This window comes from Echeneis naucrates, chromosome 24 (genome assembly GCF_900963305.1).
Source record: "Echeneis naucrates chromosome 24, fEcheNa1.1, whole genome shotgun sequence".
In the NCBI taxonomy this organism is placed as follows: Eukaryota; Metazoa; Chordata; class Actinopteri; order Carangiformes; family Echeneidae; genus Echeneis; species Echeneis naucrates.
This window is the reverse complement of record NC_042534.1, coordinates 3,853,546-3,874,253: the sequence shown is the minus strand read 5'-3', so window position 1 is coordinate 3,874,253 and position 20,708 is coordinate 3,853,546. Positions and strand designations below refer to the sequence as shown.

At 39.6% G+C, this 20,708-nt stretch overlaps 1 protein-coding gene across 1 annotated transcript in view; it reads right to left on the bottom strand.

Moving 5' to 3' along the window:
- Positions 1-20,708, bottom strand: part of ryr3 (ryanodine receptor 3) — a 90,286-nt gene that overhangs the window by 54,830 nt on the left and 14,748 nt on the right. The window contains 15 exon segments of the mRNA XM_029496039.1: positions 328-446; positions 578-673; positions 2,571-2,706; positions 2,882-3,062; positions 3,153-3,274; positions 4,722-4,886; positions 6,375-6,531; positions 7,242-7,316; positions 7,679-7,772; positions 7,994-8,093; positions 9,681-9,793; positions 10,074-10,152; positions 10,577-10,651; positions 14,681-14,701; positions 16,836-16,940. Coding sequence (XP_029351899.1) covers positions 328-446; positions 578-673; positions 2,571-2,706; positions 2,882-3,062; positions 3,153-3,274; positions 4,722-4,886; positions 6,375-6,531; positions 7,242-7,316; positions 7,679-7,772; positions 7,994-8,093; positions 9,681-9,793; positions 10,074-10,152; positions 10,577-10,651; positions 14,681-14,701; positions 16,836-16,868 — 1,566 coding nt within the window. The 5' untranslated portion in view covers positions 16,869-16,940.

Below are 20,708 nucleotides of genomic sequence, written 5' to 3'. Positions count from 1 at the left end.
TTCATGTTAACAGCACATATTATCATGCTAACATTAGCATTCAGTTCAAAACACAGCCAACACTTAAGCAAGATAAGCCAAGTGTGAAAGCACCATCAGGCCAAATTTAACTTCTCAAATTCTAATGACTGAAGACGCTGTTAGCAAATGAATGCCTCTATTTTCTTCCATGTGTTTTTCTACTTGTTCTTAGTAGCCCTGTCTTTTAGCATGGTAATACTGTCCGACTTAGCAACAAGGACACAGAGTCATAAACCATAACAGGAATCTGAAGTCTGAAACAGACTTTGTTAATATGTTTGCTACAGGACTCATAATTCTGCTCACCTTGTGGTTGCGTCCATGCTTGTAGAGCAGAGAAATGATGGATTTAATGTGCCCTCTCTGGATGATGTTCAGAGCCTCTGGGCTCTCTACCAAGATGCAGTGGAGGACTTCCAGGATTCCTAACAGGTCACACAAAATACTTGTTAATTCAGGAAAAAAAATGTATTACATAGACCAGACCTTTGTCCCAGTTGGGGTTTTTACTAAGTATTAAACAGGAGGTGAAAAATAAACCGGCTCGCCCTGATACCTGATGAAGATTCCAGTCTCTCCAGTTTGCTGATCAACCAGTCCAAGTTGCGGGAAAACTGGGTGCAGTTATTTCTGTTCCCACGAATCAGTGAGGCTGAACAAAGGACAAAGTTTTTACATTGTTTATGTTCTCACAGTTAAGCAAAGACATGAACAATATTATTAAAGAAGCAAAATGAAATGGATCTTGACATCTGACATCTTTGGTCCACAGAAAGATTTTTATCAAAAATTTACAAAATCTCTGGAGCCACCTGGCCCCTACCAAAATTTAGCCTGTGTGATGAAAAATATATGCTGGACTTCAGGAACTTCATGTTAAAGCTGGGGTGTGTTCACTGTGGTCACTGTGGTTACATTAACAAGGCTCCTTATTACTTTACCATCTCATTTTTCACCATTAGGATTCAGCGACACAAGACAGATAAAGGCCCTGAAACCATTTAACAGCACTTTGTGCCAAAGGAATAGCAGTACAGTACAGTAGCGTCGACTCTCTTTCAATTCTGCCTTTTCAGAAAAGCCAGTCATTTACATGTAAATGAATGCATAGAGCCACACCACAAGAGAAGGGAAACATTCACTATAACAGATGTGAATTTTAAATCAAAAATCAGAGATGGAAGAGAACCCGAGGCTACAGACCACAGATTTAAATTTAAGGATCCCTTAGCTGTGCTGTGCAATATAAAAGAGCCAGATTTCAGTAATAATAATTTCAACAACATATATTTGAGCTACATACATATTCATGAAGGCAACAAACTGTAAAACAAGTTGCTTTTATATCCAGAATCTCTCTCATTAAAATGATTGCGCTGGTCCCAAAACTTGACTTCACATAGAAGAAATTATATAAATCTGTACATTCACAATGTTTTTAAATGCTAACACATCCCTACCAGTGTCTTGTAATGCATCAATAATTTAACACCCCCAGATATACTTTAATCATTTAAAATCTTATCCAGTGGATAGAGGTCAAAATTATCAGAAAGCTGTTTCTCAGGTCAAAGATGAATTTTGAACATCGACTTTCTATGTTTATTTAAAACAAATGTTGAATCACAATTTTTAAATAGCTGATGTAACCTGCTTTATTTTCAAATACTTCCATTCATATTGTATTTCATATTGCACGCATCTAATTGAAAACACAGCCGATTCTCTTTGCAGTTAAGAAGGTCAGCATAAACAAGCTCACTTCACAATTCATCACACAAAGCCTGCTCCGCCTTTGTATCAGTGTGGTGACACCTCCATGTGGAAGGCTACAGTGTACTCCAAATTGTGTATTTGTGGTTTTTAAGTGTGTGTTTCTGTGTGCATAATGTGTGTGCATGCTGGGGAGGTAATGATGAATATAAGGGCAGTCAAGGTGAGCCGAGGGGAAGCTGTTTATGGGAAAGCTCCAAAGACAGCAGAACAAACTACCAAAGAAAAAGTTTTCATGGTCAATTCATTACTATTCATGACCCAACACAGTGCCGGGAAGAACACGATAATGCCAGCACCTGTGATGGGTGGCATTTGGTTAATGATGCCATAATTTCCTCAAATATTCATCTGAATGCTTTGTAATGTGTCCAAACTGCTTTCAGAGAAGGATGTCACCTCGTTGGAATGCAAGGGAAGATTGCACCAAAAGCACACAAGAGGAAGTCTGTTTTTGTCTCCCTCTATACTCCCTTTTCACAAATAACAACAAATGAATGTCATAATGTCAGTGTCGTAAAAGTTGCCAGCTGCAGTGAACTAAAGATTTGGCATGCAGAAAACAAGGATGGTGGGAGTGTATGGAGAAAGGATGGGAGGAAGAAAGCCAAATAGGGGAGATTAAAAGTGTGGAGTGTGAAATGTAAAAAGAGAGGAGGAGCATTCAGTGAAGACGCTGAGGGAAGATTAATACTGCATGTCTACCCAGGGTCAACATCTGAGAGTGCTGACAGGGGATGTGGATATTTCATGTGATCCATCACAGGCATGCTTACCAAGGAGCTCATAGAGCAGGTTGAGAATGTCCTTCCAGGCAGCACCAGCTTCCTCTCCAGCCATTTCTCCAAAGTGGGCAGCACTGTTGTAAAGGTTCATTCGGTCAATGCATTTGGACAAGAGGGCCAGCATACCCTGAGAAAAGGAAAAAAGATGTGCTATTGACACGAATAATCTGAGATTCCCCTCATGACACCAGCAGTACATCACTTATACTGTCTTTTAGCTTTGGGTAAGAGATGTTTGGTCTTATGAGATTTGTATTAAAGTACATTTTTAAGATTGTTGCCTCCACTTGATCCACCCTCACCTCCTCTTTGAAGAGGTCTTGACGTTTGATGAGTGAACGGAGAAGACACTGCTTCTCCTCATGCTCCAACTCCGAGTCAGGCTGTTTGAAGTACTCAATCAGATCGTTGAGTGTTTGCAGCACTTCTTCAACGTACCCAGCCACCGCCGTGGACTCGCCATTTGTAGTGCTGTCCAAGGCTCTGGGGGGAAGGAGAGCAAAGATCAAAACCCAAACTAGACTGAGCAAAAACAATTTACATTGTGTAAGTTTTTTGTCACCCCGTCATTACTTGATGAAGTTTTTGAAGAGAAACGTAGTGTTGCGGATGATGCGGGCAGCTCGAGACTCCTCATGCTGGCAACGCTGCAAGGTCAGCCCATCATCCATGTGGCCCTCAGAATGTAGGCAGGCCTACACAATACAATTCACATATTTTACTATTGCAAAAAGAAGCACATACTCAACAACAACAACAACACCACCATCATTTTGAAAAGGCCTCCAGCCAGGGAGTCATAACGGTCCATTTGTCCAACCAGACTTGCCAAATTTAGCCGCAAAATATCAGTACTGTCTTTGCAAATAAGTGAATAGCAAACTTTGTGCACATTTTTACATCAGCTGGAATCGATCAAAGATGCATGAAGGGAAAAAAAAAAAAAAAAAAAACACGACCAGGATTTGTTTCATCGATGGTCCCTGAGTATTAAATTTTACCAGATATTATACTACATATTGACCCGGAGGTGATGTATATCAAAGAAGCCATTTCAGGATGTAATGGGTAAGTGTGAGGCCTCAGTCTGCTGTAGCTTGGGTATCTACACCACCACATCTTAGTGAAACAAGATCCCTGTTATCGGACAGCATAATCAAGAGTTAGTGAGGGGGTGAAAGGACTTAAGTGTAGGCTAAGCATCACCTCCAACACATTAGGTGCATTGGCACGTCGCCAAAGCTTCAGGGACTGTCTGGCACCAGGGCAAGGTGGCATTCGATGTCCCTGGAGACGTGCCCAGCGACGAGAAGCGCTGTGTGCTGCCCTAATCCCCACACCCTCCACGTGGCCCATTATCACATTTAAATGGGTTGCTGCATCATTTGCACTGGATGAGTGGGCATCAGTAGAGAGCATTTGTGTCAAGAATATCCAGGCTAGACAATGTCAGGTCAAAGATAAATACTCATCTGGGTGGGGCAGGTGTTTAAATGTCCATATAAGCCACTGGTTTCACTGGGTGTGATTCACTACCATTCATGTAGGCTTTTACAAGCAGGAGCAGACATGCCAGACGTTAACAGCTAACACATAGGTTTGCAACAACCGACAAGTGTGCTGTTATTCCCAAAGATCACAGCTAATTGTCAATTAAATTAATAAAAACCATGAATGCACAATGGACTAATAGGAAAATAATGAGGGACATAGTCTTATGTAAATGTGTCAGGTTATTTTGTCAATGTAAATCCTAATTTCCGATGCAATATTTCCTGTTTTTGATTTTTATCTTACCCATCCCCTTTTTCAGTGTATTTAATATCATTGCTTAGTTTTTTTCTTTCTTACATACAGGAATTTTAAATAACTTAATGATGCAAAACAACTATAATGTCAAGCCTTGCAAGAAGAAGACTTAAACCAAAATTTCTTTCTGTTTAAAATTGCTTTAAAATGCCATTAGCTAATTAACAGGCAGATTTAATGGTTAAATTAAATTTTTTACTACACATATTCTGAGGATGTAAAGTCGACTGATTTTATTTGTAGAGCACAGAACACAATGCAAAATTTGTATGGGAATTCATAAGTACGCAAATGTCAACAAAAAGTTAAAAGAAGATATTTTTTCATATTTACCCGTCTTTTCAGGGGTCCCAGGCGAGATGATTTGGCATCAGGTGCCAGGTAAGACAGCCACAGTCCTGTTGCCACGTGCATTACAAAGCAGACAGAGTCTCCATACTTGATCTCTGGGACTCCCATTCCATCGATGTCCCTCTTTGGGCCGGAGTCACCCTTTTCCTACAGAGGTCACATGGGAAGCACATACACACGTTAGCAAATCCACAGAGACAGTGGCGCATGCACACTGACACCAAAATAGGAATAAAACTGTGACAAATGAAGCTATATTTTAATTAGGGTTTAATCAGAGAGGTAAGTTGAGGAGAGTGCGCTCATTGGTCAGATGGGAGGTCGCAGGAGCGATGGAGCGGTGCAGCCGATTGCAGTCAACAGCAAGTAACAATACCACATTAATGCAAATGTTCAACATGGCAAAGCATTGACCTTTTTAGATACACAAATCAACTGCCACATGGTTTTGTGTGAGAGTGTGGCAGGAAAATGTTTCAATGTACTACAGCATATTTACTTTTTCAAAATAGCATTAACTCCCAGTAATCCTAAAGAGCCTGTGGGGCCTGTGGGAATAGTGATTACTGAGGGTTATTACACTTTGTTGTCAGGCGTGGGAAGGGTTGGAAAATTGAAGCCTGTACAGCAGCAGGGATTTTCTGCTACAGATAAAAACATATCTATAGGGACACATTGGTGGTCTGAAGGTGACTCGGGGCATTGTTCTGTTCATTTGGCACCAGTCAGGATTACCTATGCAACAAAGAGTCAATGCAGGAAATCATCAATACAGGTTTTCAGGTGGTAAACCAGATCCAGAGTTCAGATCCAGATCCACAAAAATTAAAACATAAAATAAGCCTTTTGACCCATGTAGCTCTAATTTTGATGACACTTCTAGGTAAAGGCTCTGCAAAACATGAAAGAGATTAGAGCTTTCTGATTCAAAATTGGAGTTGAATTAAAGTGTGTGATGCCCAGTCTTGTGTCACACATTTTGACACAGCACATTGCACATGTAAACTCAACATATCTAAGCATCAGGAAAATGTCTATTTTCAGTCTGAATTTCAAGTAAGCTAAGTGCTCCATTCTCAGTGTTATTTTTGGCAGCGAGATTTTATTTTTGGGATCTGTGTTATCAAAGACACAGGAACTGAAACACCATCAGAGCAGAAGAGGGTTCAAAACAAAGTGTGGGATGAAAAGGATGAGTAATTAGGGGAAAGAAAAAAGCAAGGGGAAATGAAGAAACACAAATTAAGTATCCCCTAATGGATTACATTGAATCCTAACTCTGTAGTTGTGAATAAAGTGTCCCAATTGAAAATGGCTATAACCCAGCAAGCAGCCATTAGGCCAGTCGACAACATTAATGCTTGCTCCAGCATTTACAGTGCTGTCTACTCAGCAGCTGTGAAAAGGTCAGTTTATTGTGATGAGGCATGAGCTCAATGAGAGCTTACAGCAGCATCTCAAGAGTGCTTGATAAAGTGGTTTAGGGGACAATATTTTGAATCCTCTTTTAATGAGGTAAGTTGACCAAGAGTCTTTATTTACATTAACACCCAGGGAGGCTATCTTGCTCAAAGAGCACAAAAGACCTAGTAGTAAAAATGGAATAATTAAATTACGAGAATGGGGAGCACTCACCTTGGAGGCCCTAAAGCAGAAGGCAGTGGCTCTGGTGTCCGACTTTTCCCTGTCCTGCAGGACAAGCCCACGGTCCTCGGTCAGGGCCAGGTAATGGCCAGTGGAGAGGTGACGTAGCCTGAAGGCCTGGCCCCACCGGATGTGGCTACCACTCCAGCTAAACACAGAAAACTTGTGTCACATACCTCAAATGAAACACTAGATAATCCATGTTCTACAACAATAGAAACTGTACATGATAATAACCAAAGTGCAAGACATTTTAATAATATCTTTCCTATCAAAAGCTACTGAAATACAAGCGTTCATGTTTGGACCATAATTCTTTTTTATCTGCTTTTCAATCTGCATTGAGTAGAACATATCTGCAGGTGGAATGAGTATATTGGCTGGGAAATACATAAATGTTTTCTTTACTGACTGAATTCCTCATTCCTCAGCAGAAAAGAGGACGTCCCTTAACAGAAACACAGGCGTCATTTCAAGCTGTGAGAGCACACTGGGATTGTCACAGGCAATGTGACAATGGGGGAAATGTCATAGGTGGCCAGTTAAAGATGTGAGAGAGAGGAAGAAGAAAGGGGATGATGGACACAGAGAGAAGTATAATGAAAGGAAATGTAAAGAGAGCTGCACCTCACTCACAGCTCAGAGCAGAAGGAGGTGAGACTTTTATAAGACCTACAGGGGAGTAGCTGTGTCATTTGTACTGTACATGAAGCAACAAACTGTCTTTGTTCTTCATCAAGGGATTCCTCTTAAAAAAAAAAAAAAAAGTGAAATCCTTTGTGTATTTCTGTCAGAAATCTGCATCATGTTTTACCCGTATTTTATCCTGAATGTGTGTGTATGAGAGTTAGATCTCACCTGATTCTGAGAGGCTCCAGTCTCCACAGTGAGCGGGCCCTAGAGGCTCCCTTACCCGCCTCATAGTTCACGACCCTGAAGGCAAAAAGATGAAGGCGGGGGCTGCTGTTATTTCTGAGTCTTTTAAGTCACAGTGGAATAAAATAACTTGGAAGAGTTCCTGCTACTGCTACAGCTCTGAGAGAGATACTGCTCAAACCTTTAGACAAGTTCTTCCAAGGATTGTTGACATTTGCAGAAAGGCAGACCATATCTCTATTTACTTCAACTAGTTAATAAACAGATTAACAAAAACATGCGAAAAAGAGGAACTATGTTGTTGTCCCTATGCATTTTCACTGTCACATATACCTCAACTACCTTAATCTGTAATTAATCACATGCTGGCCCTGAGTAAGTGCTGCAGAAAATGACCAGAACGATCATGGCAGACTGACCTCTGCTCTTCCTCACTGTTGTCAGCTCCAGGGATGGTCAAGCTCTCATCGTGTCCATGACAAAGACGCATCACGTGTCCACCAGTCAAATACCCTAACAGGATGATTTTAAAAACGTATTATTTGTTTTGACTTGGATTCTGGTTGTTCTTCACCCATACAGTGGAAAAAAAAACAAAAAACAAAAACACAACAATGAAATTCTAAGACCACAACATAGTCAACTGTTAGAAGCTTATCTGACACAGGAGAATACAGTATAAACATTTTTAAATGTACTCTTTGTTGCTGTCATTGCTATTGTCATGAACTTGCCTACAGCTCTGTTGCCTGAAGAGCAGGTAGGCTGGACGTTCCACAGAGTTTGCATAAAGGAGGCATCTACTTGGATGTTGCCGTTGGAGATAGAGAGGTGCTGCAAGATAGAAGTTGTTTACAAAGAGCTTTAGACTGGAAGGGAAGACACAGCCAGTAAAGTAGCTGTGTTAGCAGGAAGAAAATGTAGATACACACTGAGATTCAGCAAGTCCACCACATGTCCTAGAGTTGGCATTTAAAAAAATAAATAAATAAATAAAAAAAACCTCATCTGTCCTCTGCAGCTGCAGTGTTATAACACAGTGGGATAAAACCACTGCTGCATCAGTGTTTCTCTATGCAGCAATGTCCAGATAATACTCCACAATGACTCCCTCCAGCAGAAACACTTGGATAGGCTCCCATTCCCTGCATGAAGGATTTAGGGGCAAGTGGAAGAATGATCCCAGCCCTCAGTTACATTCTCAAAAGTGTCGTGTTGAAAAATTTGTTAATGTGCAGACTTGTGGTGTATTTTGCATAGACCACTTAAATTCTCACATTTTATGGACTATCTTATACTATATCTTTCTTTACTGTCCAGACGTTTGGCTTTGAACACCTAAGTACAAAAGGAACAATTCAGCCTAACTGGACACAAAGAGACGTGGCTAAAAAAGTGTACAACCCTCAAACTCTGATTACTTGTTGTAATTGAGCACCAATTGGTTATGCCTAAATTTCTGTATCCCATTCTTCAAAATATGCTTTTCTGCTGGGCCTAATCAGGTGAAGATTTCCCATGGGAGGAGATAAAAGTCTGGTTCTTTGCCAGTTTTGCTTTAATTACACAATTCACTCCCTGAAGGGCCGGAGAAGCTTCTCCTATGCCTGGCACGTCTCCCTCCCTCCCTTTTGCCATTTCTCTCCCTCTCCTCCATCTTTACCAAGTAAGTTAATTGAGGTCGTGTGTGTAGGTGTACATAAGGGAGGCGGCATTAACTCTAAGCTCGTCAATCAGACAGATGCTTTCCCTAAAAATAATTTTTAACAAGAAACAGCACAGGAGAGCTTCACAGGCAATCAGACTTCCATTACAGATAGCAGAGTAAAGTTTAAAGTGTTCCCTTTGAATTGCCTTGTCACTCTGATGTTGGCTGGCGTGGGACGGGTATCAGAGCTATCTCACAACTATGAAAGTTTTCAAAGTGCCTTTTGAGACAAACAGTGAGCCAAAGCAGATAACTCCAGTCAGGTGAGGGAAAAAAGCAAACCTCCGTTTTTACATTTAGTGCATTGCATCATACCCATCCAAGTTTAGAGGCAGCAGATTTTATTCGAACATGAAAACATGCAATAGCCCCAGAAACAATTGAGCAAATCTGAATTAAATTAAATCTTACAAGAAAACCCATGCACAGAAAAATGAGAGCCGATACAGTTTGCATCTTGAACAAGAGACTCCATATCTGACGTGTTTGGAAAAAAAGAAGAAGAAAAAAAAAAAAAAAAAACGTGACTTGAAGAATTCCAGCAAAATTTATTATTATATATTGTATCTATCCAAATGAAAGCATCTCACTGAGGTCTCACTGAGGACAGGCTGAGCACAGAAACAATTAACAACAAGTAAAAAAGGCATTCCTCATATTTTCTTTCCAGTTTTAGGATCTATTGTATGCAGAGGTTACTGAACTTGACTTACCAAGTATCTCTCTGTTGACACACTGACAAGAATCAGGTCGTCTCCTATGCGGACTTTCTCTCCCTCAGATCTCTGCTTTGATGCAGGATGGATGGTCCACCAACAGGCTTCTCCTGTTTACACAAATACATTTAAACATTTTTATGGAAAAAAATAAAAAAATTAAAACAGCACTAGAGCCCATCTATTGTCCAACACAGAATTATAAAAGTGTGTTTTTTGATAGCTCAAATGTCAAATAAAACACACAGTAAACTTGAGATGATGATATTTATTCAATGTATATTGAGGCCATCTACAGGCTACATGGACCTGAACATTTATTCAGGAAAACTGAATTCAATTAAAAGCAACTGAAAGCCCAGTAAACTCTGCCTCTTAGTCACACTGTACCTATTGAATCTTCTTGCAGTCCAACGTCAAATGACAGCTTGTCTGTCAGAGACCTTGATGTCTTCAAACAGGTCAAGTACTGGGGAAAAAAATTTTAAAACAGAGCCATACTTCAACCTTCAAATATACAATAAGATATAATACATTCATGTTATATATTTTATTCATAATTATTTTTTCATGATTAAAAAAATAAACAAATCAGGACTTATAATATATGCACTGTATTGATTGCTTAACTTGCAATTAGTTGACTGAGGAAAGTGGTTCACCTACTACATGTAAATATTAATTACTGATTGGTTCCCACTCAAATGTTCAGATTAAGAGCTTTTTCTGTTATGTATCATCATTAATGTAATCTCTTTTGGATGTTTTAACTGTTGCTCAGATACAGTAAGTAATGTGTAGATGTAATGTTCATAATTTAATTTTTATGATAGCATGTGTCACTGGGCTTTCCTTCAGTGTAAATGGCATTAAATTACACTGTTGACACTCACCATACCACTGAAGGAGTGTCGTAGGAGGATGGCATGACCATAAAGCAGGGTCCGGTGTCCGCCCCCCTGACCGGCCTGCCAGGAAAGAAACAGTAACAGATTATTTTCATGTCCTCGTATCCTTGAACATCTGGACCCAGTCAGGTAAACTGCATGGAACTGAAAAGAACAAATATCTTTTATTTAGGATTTCCATTCCAAGTGCAAGCATATGACAGACAAGGACAAAAGAAGGAAAACACAAAAAAACTACACACACAGTCAAACAAACCAACAAATGTTTACAGTACCACATTCATTAGACAGCTTGCTGATTATCATGACAAACAAAAACTGTGAAATATGGTTGCAAAATGCCCGAGGAAATGTGAGGAAATAACTGAGAAACAAAGAAAGATGATAAGATTTAGTTCTTCATCAATGTGATGAATTAAAAAAAAAAAAAATCTACTTACCCTTTTAATCAACCTCTAGCAGCAGAAGGAAAAAAGAGGAGATACCATAAATAGCGGCATCTGAACTTTCATTATAACAGCAGCTTCTCTTTGAGTTTTGGCATTCTGCTGGAGGCATGCTACAAATCTGGGCGTTAGGTATATCCATCCATCCATCCATCCATCCTTTTCTGTTTCCAGGTCACAGGGAGTTAGGTACATGTGGCTTTTCATTCTAGGTTTATAATTATATTTTTCATGTTTTCCTAAAGTTTCAGTTTACTAGTTTGAACTGTGGATTAATGGTTAAAAATCCTAAAACTGTCGTCCATGGAGTCTGTACTTGTGTTGGTGGAAATTTCTATGATTAGGACTACAAACAAGTCTGGTCTAACTGATTTGACTGGGAGTAACCATTTAGCTCTCAACTAAAGCAGCTGGGGTCAAAAATCAGGACACTGCTCATCACTGTGCCACCAACTGCAGTGATTATACAACAAGCAAAATATGGAGGCTATCCAATTTCTTGCCAGGATGTCAGTGTTCATTTGTGTGTTTTCTCATGGGGTAACACTTGTACTGACCTTAAGGGAACTCCCACAATCCCTGAACATGATCCCAAACCAATTCTCTCTTCGCTACCTAGTCTCTCACAGATCGCTTGCATAAGTCAGACAAAAAAGGAAACTGAAGGTTCGATCAAAAGAAAAATGGGAAGAGTATCCAGCAACAGCTGGGAGTAAGGGAGGGGGTACAGACGGAGAGCCAGCCTGTATTTCAGGCCTGCTGCCATGCTGACACATCACTGCCAGGAACTGTGACCTTTGGCGTGTTGCTGTGAGTCTCCCGCTGTAAGTACTGTATCCTAAAGATCTTGGAGCGAATATGTGTTAGGGACAAAGACAGAAAAGTTTGTGCAGATGTGTTTACTTTGCATACATGAGTGTTATGGGAGGATGTGAAAGCTGTATCTAAATCAACACTCCTTAAAAAAATAATAAATAAATAAAAGAAAAGCAGACTCAAGCACAAAGATAGAGACACCAAATTTAATTATGGGCCATATTAAATGCATTTTAAACCTTATGAGCTCCTGTACTCTCTGTGGTTAACGCCAAAGCTTAATATAGTATAATCAATGCAACAAACTAATTAGCTTTAGCTTAGCTGGACAATCATCATAGTCATTGATCGCTTTCTGTTTGTAACTGCACACAAACTACGATCTCCAAAATCGATCATAATCTCATTTCACAACACAGAATTTAAAAATATATCGCGGAGTTCAGCCTGACCTGATTAAAAAAAAAGAAACGCTTCGATAATTTATTAAGACGTTAAGCTTAAAATTCGGTATTCATGCCTTACTCTGTCCTCAGAAGTGTGATCGAACCGTCCACGTTTTGCTAACTTACTTCACTTCACTTACCGATTCGGTAAATTCAGCCGGTGTGTAACAGGAAGTCCTTTCCGGGCTCGCGCAGGTGCCATTAGAAACATGGCCGCCTTGACGGTAACGGAAAGTCAGTCAGTCAACTAACCGTCGCAAAAGTGCCTGATTGTAGACTATTATTTTTATTTTTGTTTTTTTTCTATTTAATATTCATTGCACAGCTATTTGTTGACTAATTGCTGCGGTTTCATTTCTCTTTTTCATTGTGTTCTATTTATTTATTTCTATTATTTACTTTTTGATATCTACATTCATATAATTAATGTATTTTGGTCCTTTTCAGCACTATTAATATTTTCATTATTGGTTTCATTACTGTCATATGTTCATGATTATTGGAACATTTTCGTTAATAAATCCAACAACCGGAAGAGGAACCGGAACCGGAACTAGCCGTTGTCATGAATTCATGGCGGTCAATCGGCAACGATTAAACTAAACGACTAAAATGAGCTGAATTTATCACATTTTTGGATAAAATAAGATCACCGATTTGGCTCCGAGTGATTCCTGTTTGATTTTTTCCCATGGAGGTCCAGGCAGCTATCATTGGATTGTTTTATTCATCAAGAAAATTTGAAAACAGGACGATTATCAGGTAAATTCAATGCCAATTAGCAGCGTAAATTTTTCCACCGATTTCTTAGCGGATTGAGTGGCATTTGTTATGGATGTACGTGAAAATGTGTATGTTATAATTGTCGGAGCATATTTTACTTATTTTACTTACTGGTATAATTTGTGCTTTAAATCTCTGCCCCAGTATCACATTTGTCTTGCGAATGCAAAAGGCCTTGCTGGTAAAATTAGTGCCTAATGGCTTTGCTTGATAAATAACTGATTTTGACTACAGAATTATTGATTAATTTATTGGTTTATTTTCCGTTTTTAAGACAAACCTCTCAGAACACACGGATGGTTTTGGTGTCTCATGTTATAAATACTATTCTTGTATAAGACTATAATTGTTCAGTTTCTGAGTTATTACCTCAAACAATGACTAAGTAAATTACTTCAATTTTCACCCAATATCATTATTTAATCTTATATGGAACAGCTTGAGCATGAGAGATAGCACACTAATCCATCTTTCAAGGCCATGGAGAAGAGATTCATGCACACAATTACCATCTAAAATATTGATTATCATGTACATATTCTCCACCCTGTCCTTCAAACTGTCTGGATAATGATACAGATTGTGCACCATTTGCTTTACATTAACTGCATAACAAGTCATCAAGATACAGTGTGACACACCAAATGTAGTGTGTCGGTAGTCAAGTAGTTAGTGTGAAGTGTGTAAGGTAAAACTAAATCATCTGTAGGTCTGCCATAGCTTTGCTCAACACTAGTACATGTAAAAGTAACACTCTGAAATCGAAACTGATTTCAGGACATTTCCTCGTGTCAATACCCTCAAAATTAACTGATGTTAGAGATCAAACCCAGAGAAAACAGAACAACACAACCAAAACAAACAGTGCGTCTTCATATATTTTCATCTTGATTCAGTCAACTGGGTAAATTATCAGAACTCATTCTGTTGGTAAGCAACACTTTATAATAATATATATTTATGCTTTTTTAGCAGCACGGACATGTTAAGCGTTATAGTAAGGATTGCATTTAATTACACTGAAAGCAAAATAATGGGGTAATGAATGCTTTAGGCAAGTTAGAAGCAGATGCTCTCACTTGAAAATTGTTGCACACTTGCAAACATAGTAGTCTTCAAAGATGCAAGGCAAAACATTTGACTCCTGTGCACAAGGTGACAGTACCAATGGATGTCTATTTCAAGATTGCCATGTGTTAAAGGTCAGAGACATTTGTCACAAGCAAACTGATTCTCCCTAGACTGACCAAGGGAAAGCGATTATGTTGAGCTGTGGTGCGATGAAAGTTTAATTTCCTGTCCAGAGGGAGTCTACACAGAAGTAAATGTCCTCCAATATGCATTTGCACAATATGTGGTGACGTGAAGAGTGAAATATATTGCCATCAGCTTAATGTCTCCCTACAATGTAGTTCCTGTCAGACACTTGTAAACTAAACTGACTGACTGCTGTTTAAGCTCTAAGTGCAGCCTTAATGACAATCAAGAAATAGGCGTCACTTCAAGAGAAAGTGCTGAGTTAAACCCTTTCGTTGGGCAGTCAGTACACCTGTCATGCACACTGACAACGTGATGAATGAATGAACTGATGGACCTACCCATTTTTCATGGTCAGCGCTCTAGTAACACAAATACAGATGGAAAAAATGTGTTATTTGGATATACGGCAGTCAATTACACAAATTTGAGAGTAAAAATGGTGAGAAATGGGCCCATACTGCAGAAAGGAAGAGGACGGGTGATTTATTAGCCATGCTACCAGAGAGTTTGTATTCTAGCCAACATTGTGTTTTCTTGCCAGACAAGGCCAGCCAACAATGTTGAGCACAAAACAAATCTGCTACCCAGGCTAATAACAATGCAGGCCCGATTATCCAGTGGAGAGGACCCAAGCGGTATACAAAATAAAAAACTTAAAGGACTGTCTGCCAGAGGGCTATGTTGTGCATGAAAGTACAGAGGTATCCAAAGGAATCTCGCACTCCACCAAATTTGGGCTATCTTGCATTTTGTACTCGATTCATCTTGATTTTGCAAGCAACAATTGCAATGCAGTACAGTGCTCACGTGTCTCTAATGGCAACCTCTGTACAGCACATTGATTCATGCTTCCATAGCTTTTTCATCTCTGCTCCAAGAATACTGGCGGTCTGTTGTAATAACTACCTTACTTTTATTTTATGTAACTGGGGAATACTTTCAAACAGACCATTCGTATCCGAAGGGAACAGTGATGAAGACAAAAAAAATACACAACAAATAAGACGAAACTCCACATGTATGCAGTGAGTAGTTTGTCCAAATTTAATCCTAGCATGTATTTGAGATTCAAGCACTGTTTTCTCTTTGTTTTTTCCCAAAACATATTAGGAGGAAAGAAATTTCATACAAATGAAGGAGATATCACCCCTTCTGATCTCTTGAGCTCTCCTTTTGGCTCAAAACCTAGAAGAGCTGGATTATGAGATTAAATGACACATGAAAGGACTCTATGAAAGCACAGCAGCACCAGTGACTATAACGTCTGATAGGGGTTTACAGAGTAGGCATTGCCCACCGGACAGCTTCCCTCCTGTTGATGGCACCTCCTGCATCACTCCAGAGAATCTGCCTGATAAAGCCTTACTTACCTGCTCTAATAAACATGCCAAGTGAACTGGAGCAAAGCTGCACACTGTTAAGTAAATCAAGATAAAGTGTAGGCTCCAGGACCGAAGGTAGCTGTGAATGCAGCACAGCACTCACAGTTTACCCCGTTTCTTTGACCCCCGACGACCTCTCATTTTCTGAGCCTTCCGATCTCTCTTTGTGAAACAGGAACGTGTTACAGAGAATGAAATGAGACAGCCTCTTTTTAAAATTCAATTACAGTTCTTGCTGTTAAATTAGTTCATTGTGTTGCTGGTTGTGGTGTCAGTGGGATTTGATCCAACATATTGATTGACTGATTGATTTTTTTTTTTTTTTTACATTCTTACTCGGACAGATCAATATTTCCTGCAGGAACATTTGAAGTACATTCAAAATAATTGACTGTCAATAGTTCAGTATTTCACAGCTTAGACAGAAATCTTGAACATGTTTCTGGTTGACAAATTTTAACCAACATTCATGCAGAATGAAAGGGATGCATTAAATATGTAGTCATTCCATTTATTGCCATAATACAGTAAACCTACGGTAATAGGCTAATCTCTTAAAGTACTTTATTTTCATCAACCTTCCAGATTTGTGGTAAATATATTTGCACTAAGACTCTGTGTTTTTTTTTTTTGTTGTTTTTATTTAAATCCAAAATCATTGGCTTTATTTGCAGGTTTATACCTACATGGAGCTTATATTTTGCCAAGTCAAGAAAGCAGGATATTCAACACGACCTGGACCAAGCTACTGCCGAAGAGTCAGCAGGTACTTTGTAGTTATTGGCATCAAATGCTGTGGCAGTTGAACTTTTTGGATTAAAAATGTTAAGGCATCATTTAAACAGCTTTCATGGGTTTAATTTGGTGTCTTTAAAAAAATGAACTGGTTCCAATCCGGTCAGTTTGAACTGAGAAGCCCATTTAAAGATACCACAGCTGTGACTGCTTTGCCAACAAGGAAGTTATATTGTATACTTAACTCAAAGGCATTTTGTGCTTCCAGTCGACGTTTGTGTACAAGAATGTGCCTCTTTGTACAAGTGTTTAAGTGTGTTTTGTGCATGTAACAGGGAGAGGTGGGTGTATCAGTGGGAATGATGAAGGTACTCACCCCTTCGCTGCTCTGCCCAGTGTTAGCCAGCATCTCCTGCAGGGCCCGCACTGACAGTGACTGCTCCAACACAAAGTTACAGATACACAGGTCCGGGGGAACATACTGCAGGATGGAGGGAAAGAAAGGGAATGAAACAATGGAGGGAGAGTGGAGGACAAGGGGACAAAAGGCAAAGAAACAGTTTGAAGTAAAAAAAACCAATGACAGATGTGTCTCCTGGGTACAAAAACAATGTGCCGGCACTTAATTCTCCTTGAAATTCCCTAACAGTTTTTTTGCCCTTTTCTGCTCCCCTGCTAAGGAAGAAACTTCACAAAACTCCCTTGAGAGAGAAAATCCCAGGTAGCATTTCGGTCAGACAAGCCTTTGCACAACTTTAGGCTGAGTAGTTCAGGGTAAAAAGATTTTAGATCTTTCTTAAAAAATATACTTTGTGAGTCCCATTGCCTAATTTGAAGTTGATATCCAAGAAATTCAATGGATGGTCATGTGTAAGCAGTGGCCAGTGAAAATTACAACATCATTTTTGCATTAAGCTTCTTAAAAAAATGTCAAATAGATATTTAGAAATCAATCAACATAACATGAGTGTATGAAAGAATAGACATTTCCTTAACTTTCCTTTTAGTGCCTACACACATGCACCCGCATACTATTTATATACTATTTATGCATCTTAGACACAGATACATACATGTACCATTTAACTAAGGTCTAATATTTAATGAGTACTTCAACAGAAGTAATTGGATACAAATTTAACTACAGGGCCTGATCTGAGGCCGAGTGAAATGACTAATGTGCTCAGTGGGGAGTGGGGCTTATAAATAATTCTGATGACTTCGAACTTCCCTCCCATCCTGGTGTGTTGCTAACGGGTGGCTGGGGAGTATGAGGAAAGCTGTTAAAGGTGTTTAGCCTGCAACTGCAATGACCGATAATTAATTTGGGTCAGCCTTATTCCTCAGTGCGCAGGGTTGTGTGCCCAGATTTGTCCTCTACTTTTGTCAAACTGTTTATATTTGTCTGTAACTTTTCAAAGCATGGCTAAGGACAGTATAATACAGGTGTATGTTACTGGGAAGCAATAATAAAATAACTGGCCTATCTATCAAAGTGCAGATGCATAAAGATTACACTGAAGAATAGAAAGTATATTTTAAAAAAATCATGCGGGTAATTAGAAAAAGTGAAGTGAGATGACAGAATGCTTGTAAACTGCGTAGATCTTCTTTAAAGCAGTTTGGATAATATATCTGCTTGTCAGTGTATGAAATTTACTTGATGATAGGCTAGATGGCACTGTTGTCTGCTAAGGTGGCACTGCACAAAGGCATAGAAACAACATGTAAACACATGAGTTAGCCAGAGCTCAGCTCTCTCACGCCATCATATCATTTCCAATCCCCATCTTCTTATCTTAAAATAAACCTAACATTATTTCTATCTGCTTATCTCTAATTTCCTAACAATAGCCAGCATCATATATCACGCATCTCTACTCAACATCAAAGAGGAGAGGGAACGATTTAAGGTGTTGGGTGCCTGCCCTCACTCAGTAACACAACCAAATGACCTTTGAACTCTGCAGTGAAGTGAGAAATGTGAGCAGAGGGGAGGCCTGCGGGGTGATAATGAGGATGGCGCTGCCCTGTAACTCAACACAAACATGCAAGGGAACCACCAGCACCAATGTGTGTATGTGCATATGCGCATGCACGTGTGTGCAGTTCTTTATGCTCTAAGCAACGGCTTGCAAATAAATGCTGTCCACTCTGATACTCATCATTGAATTGCATTTATTCACAAGATTTAGTTACTATAATAGATAAAAGAAATTATAATAAGCTAGCAGCACCCAAAATCAATTTTTCTCATTACAACACTTGAGAGAATGCTGTGATGCCAAATTAATATTTGCATTTGCCCTCAAAAGGATGCAACATGACAAGGTGCAGTTACACCTGTGGTGTCATACGACCTTCTGCAGTGATAACTCGCAACCTGCTGCAGACCTTACACCTCTTATGAATTATTCACCTCCAATTTTCCAATTATCATACTTCTTCCAGGGTTGGGCACACATACTGAACATACTGCCGTGTCTGGGAATAGAAGAGACTGTCTCCATGGACACAGTGACCTTTTAGAAAGTCTCATTTTTAAACACTTGACAGGAAGCTTGAAATGGCAAAATAACATAAGCTGTAAAATGGGCAAAATGATATTTTGAGATCAAACTGTAATCAAATAATGTGGAAACAATGTACTTCTTCGAACTTTTCAGTGTTGTCTGCTGTTTGAAATCCCTTTAGCTTCCCCTTGTTCCCTAACAAAAAAGCACACCAGCAGAAATGATTGAACTACCATACTATAGGTTCAGTCTGGTGATATTCCAGAGGTTGTTGTAGTTTTAACTTGATTCATATAAGAATACAAACAAAATTATTACAGCAAGAAGTTTTATATTCATATCTGACTACTTTCATCATTGTGACATGTGTCAGTGGTTTCTACTGACACATGTTCACAGGAAGAGTGATAGCACAATGGAAACATACAATGTACTATTTTAGTAAACAACGCTGAATTTAAAACTCATGTATCGCATTTAATTTAACCTAATGACTCCCTGTTTGACTCCAACCTTATTTCTCTATACCTCCAGCAGCAGCAGGCAGCCAGGCTTCATTATAGTTGCAGAAACGAAGTGTCAACACCTGAGATCACCCAGCAGATGACAGCCCCTCCCTTCCTGCCAAACCACAGCCGTCACCATCGACACTCAAACACATTTCACAACCCAAGGAGGTCCAAGGTATTGTGACCGGCACCAAGGTGAAAGGAGAGAGGTGTTTGTGAGCAGCTGCCTATAGAGCTCTACAGGTCTCTAACAGCAGTTTCAGGCAGGTGAGCAGAAACAAACCCACACTGGTTCAAATTTTTATTCCACTGTTAGAGCTCAGTGGCACACTTTTAAAATAAAAATATGGCTACACGTGATATGGACACCTCATGAATCACCCTAAATTAAAAGCACATCACCATAACATGTAACAATACAAAGGCTCAATTTAAAACTCATGTATCACATTTACTTTAACCTAATGACTCCCTGTTTGACTCCAACCTTATTTCTCTATACCTCCAGCAGCGGCAAGCAGCCAGGCTTCATTATAGTTGCAGAAACGATGTGTCAACACCTGAGATCACCCAGCAGATGACAGCCCCTCCCTTCCTGCCAAACCACAGCCGTCACCATCGACACTCAAACACATTTCACAACCCAAGGAGGTCCAAGGTATTGTCACCGGCACCAAGGTGAAAGGAGAGAGGTGTTTGTGAGCAGCTGCCTATAGAGCTCTACAGGTCTGTAACAGCAGTTTCAGGCAGGTGAGCAGAAACAAACCCACACTGGTTCAAATTTTTATTCCACTGTTAGAGCTCAGTGGCACACTTTTAAAATAAAAATATGGCTACACGTGATATGGACACCTCATGAATCACCCTAAATTAAAAGCACATCACCATAACATGTAACAATACAAAGGCTCAATTTAAAACTCATGTATCACATTTAATTTAACCTAATGACTCCCTGTTTGACTCCAACCTTATTTCTCTATACCTCCAGCAGCGGCAAGCAGCCAGGCTTCATTATAGTTGCAGAAACGAAGTGTCAACACCTGAGATCACCCAGCAGATGACAGCCCCTCCCTTCCTGCCAAACCACAGCCGTCACCATCGACACTCAAACACATTTCACAACCCAAGGAGGTCCAAGGTATTGTCACTGGCACCAAGGTGAAAGGAGAGAGGTGTTTGTGAGCAGCTGCCTATAGAGCTCTACAGGTCTCTAACAGCAGTTTC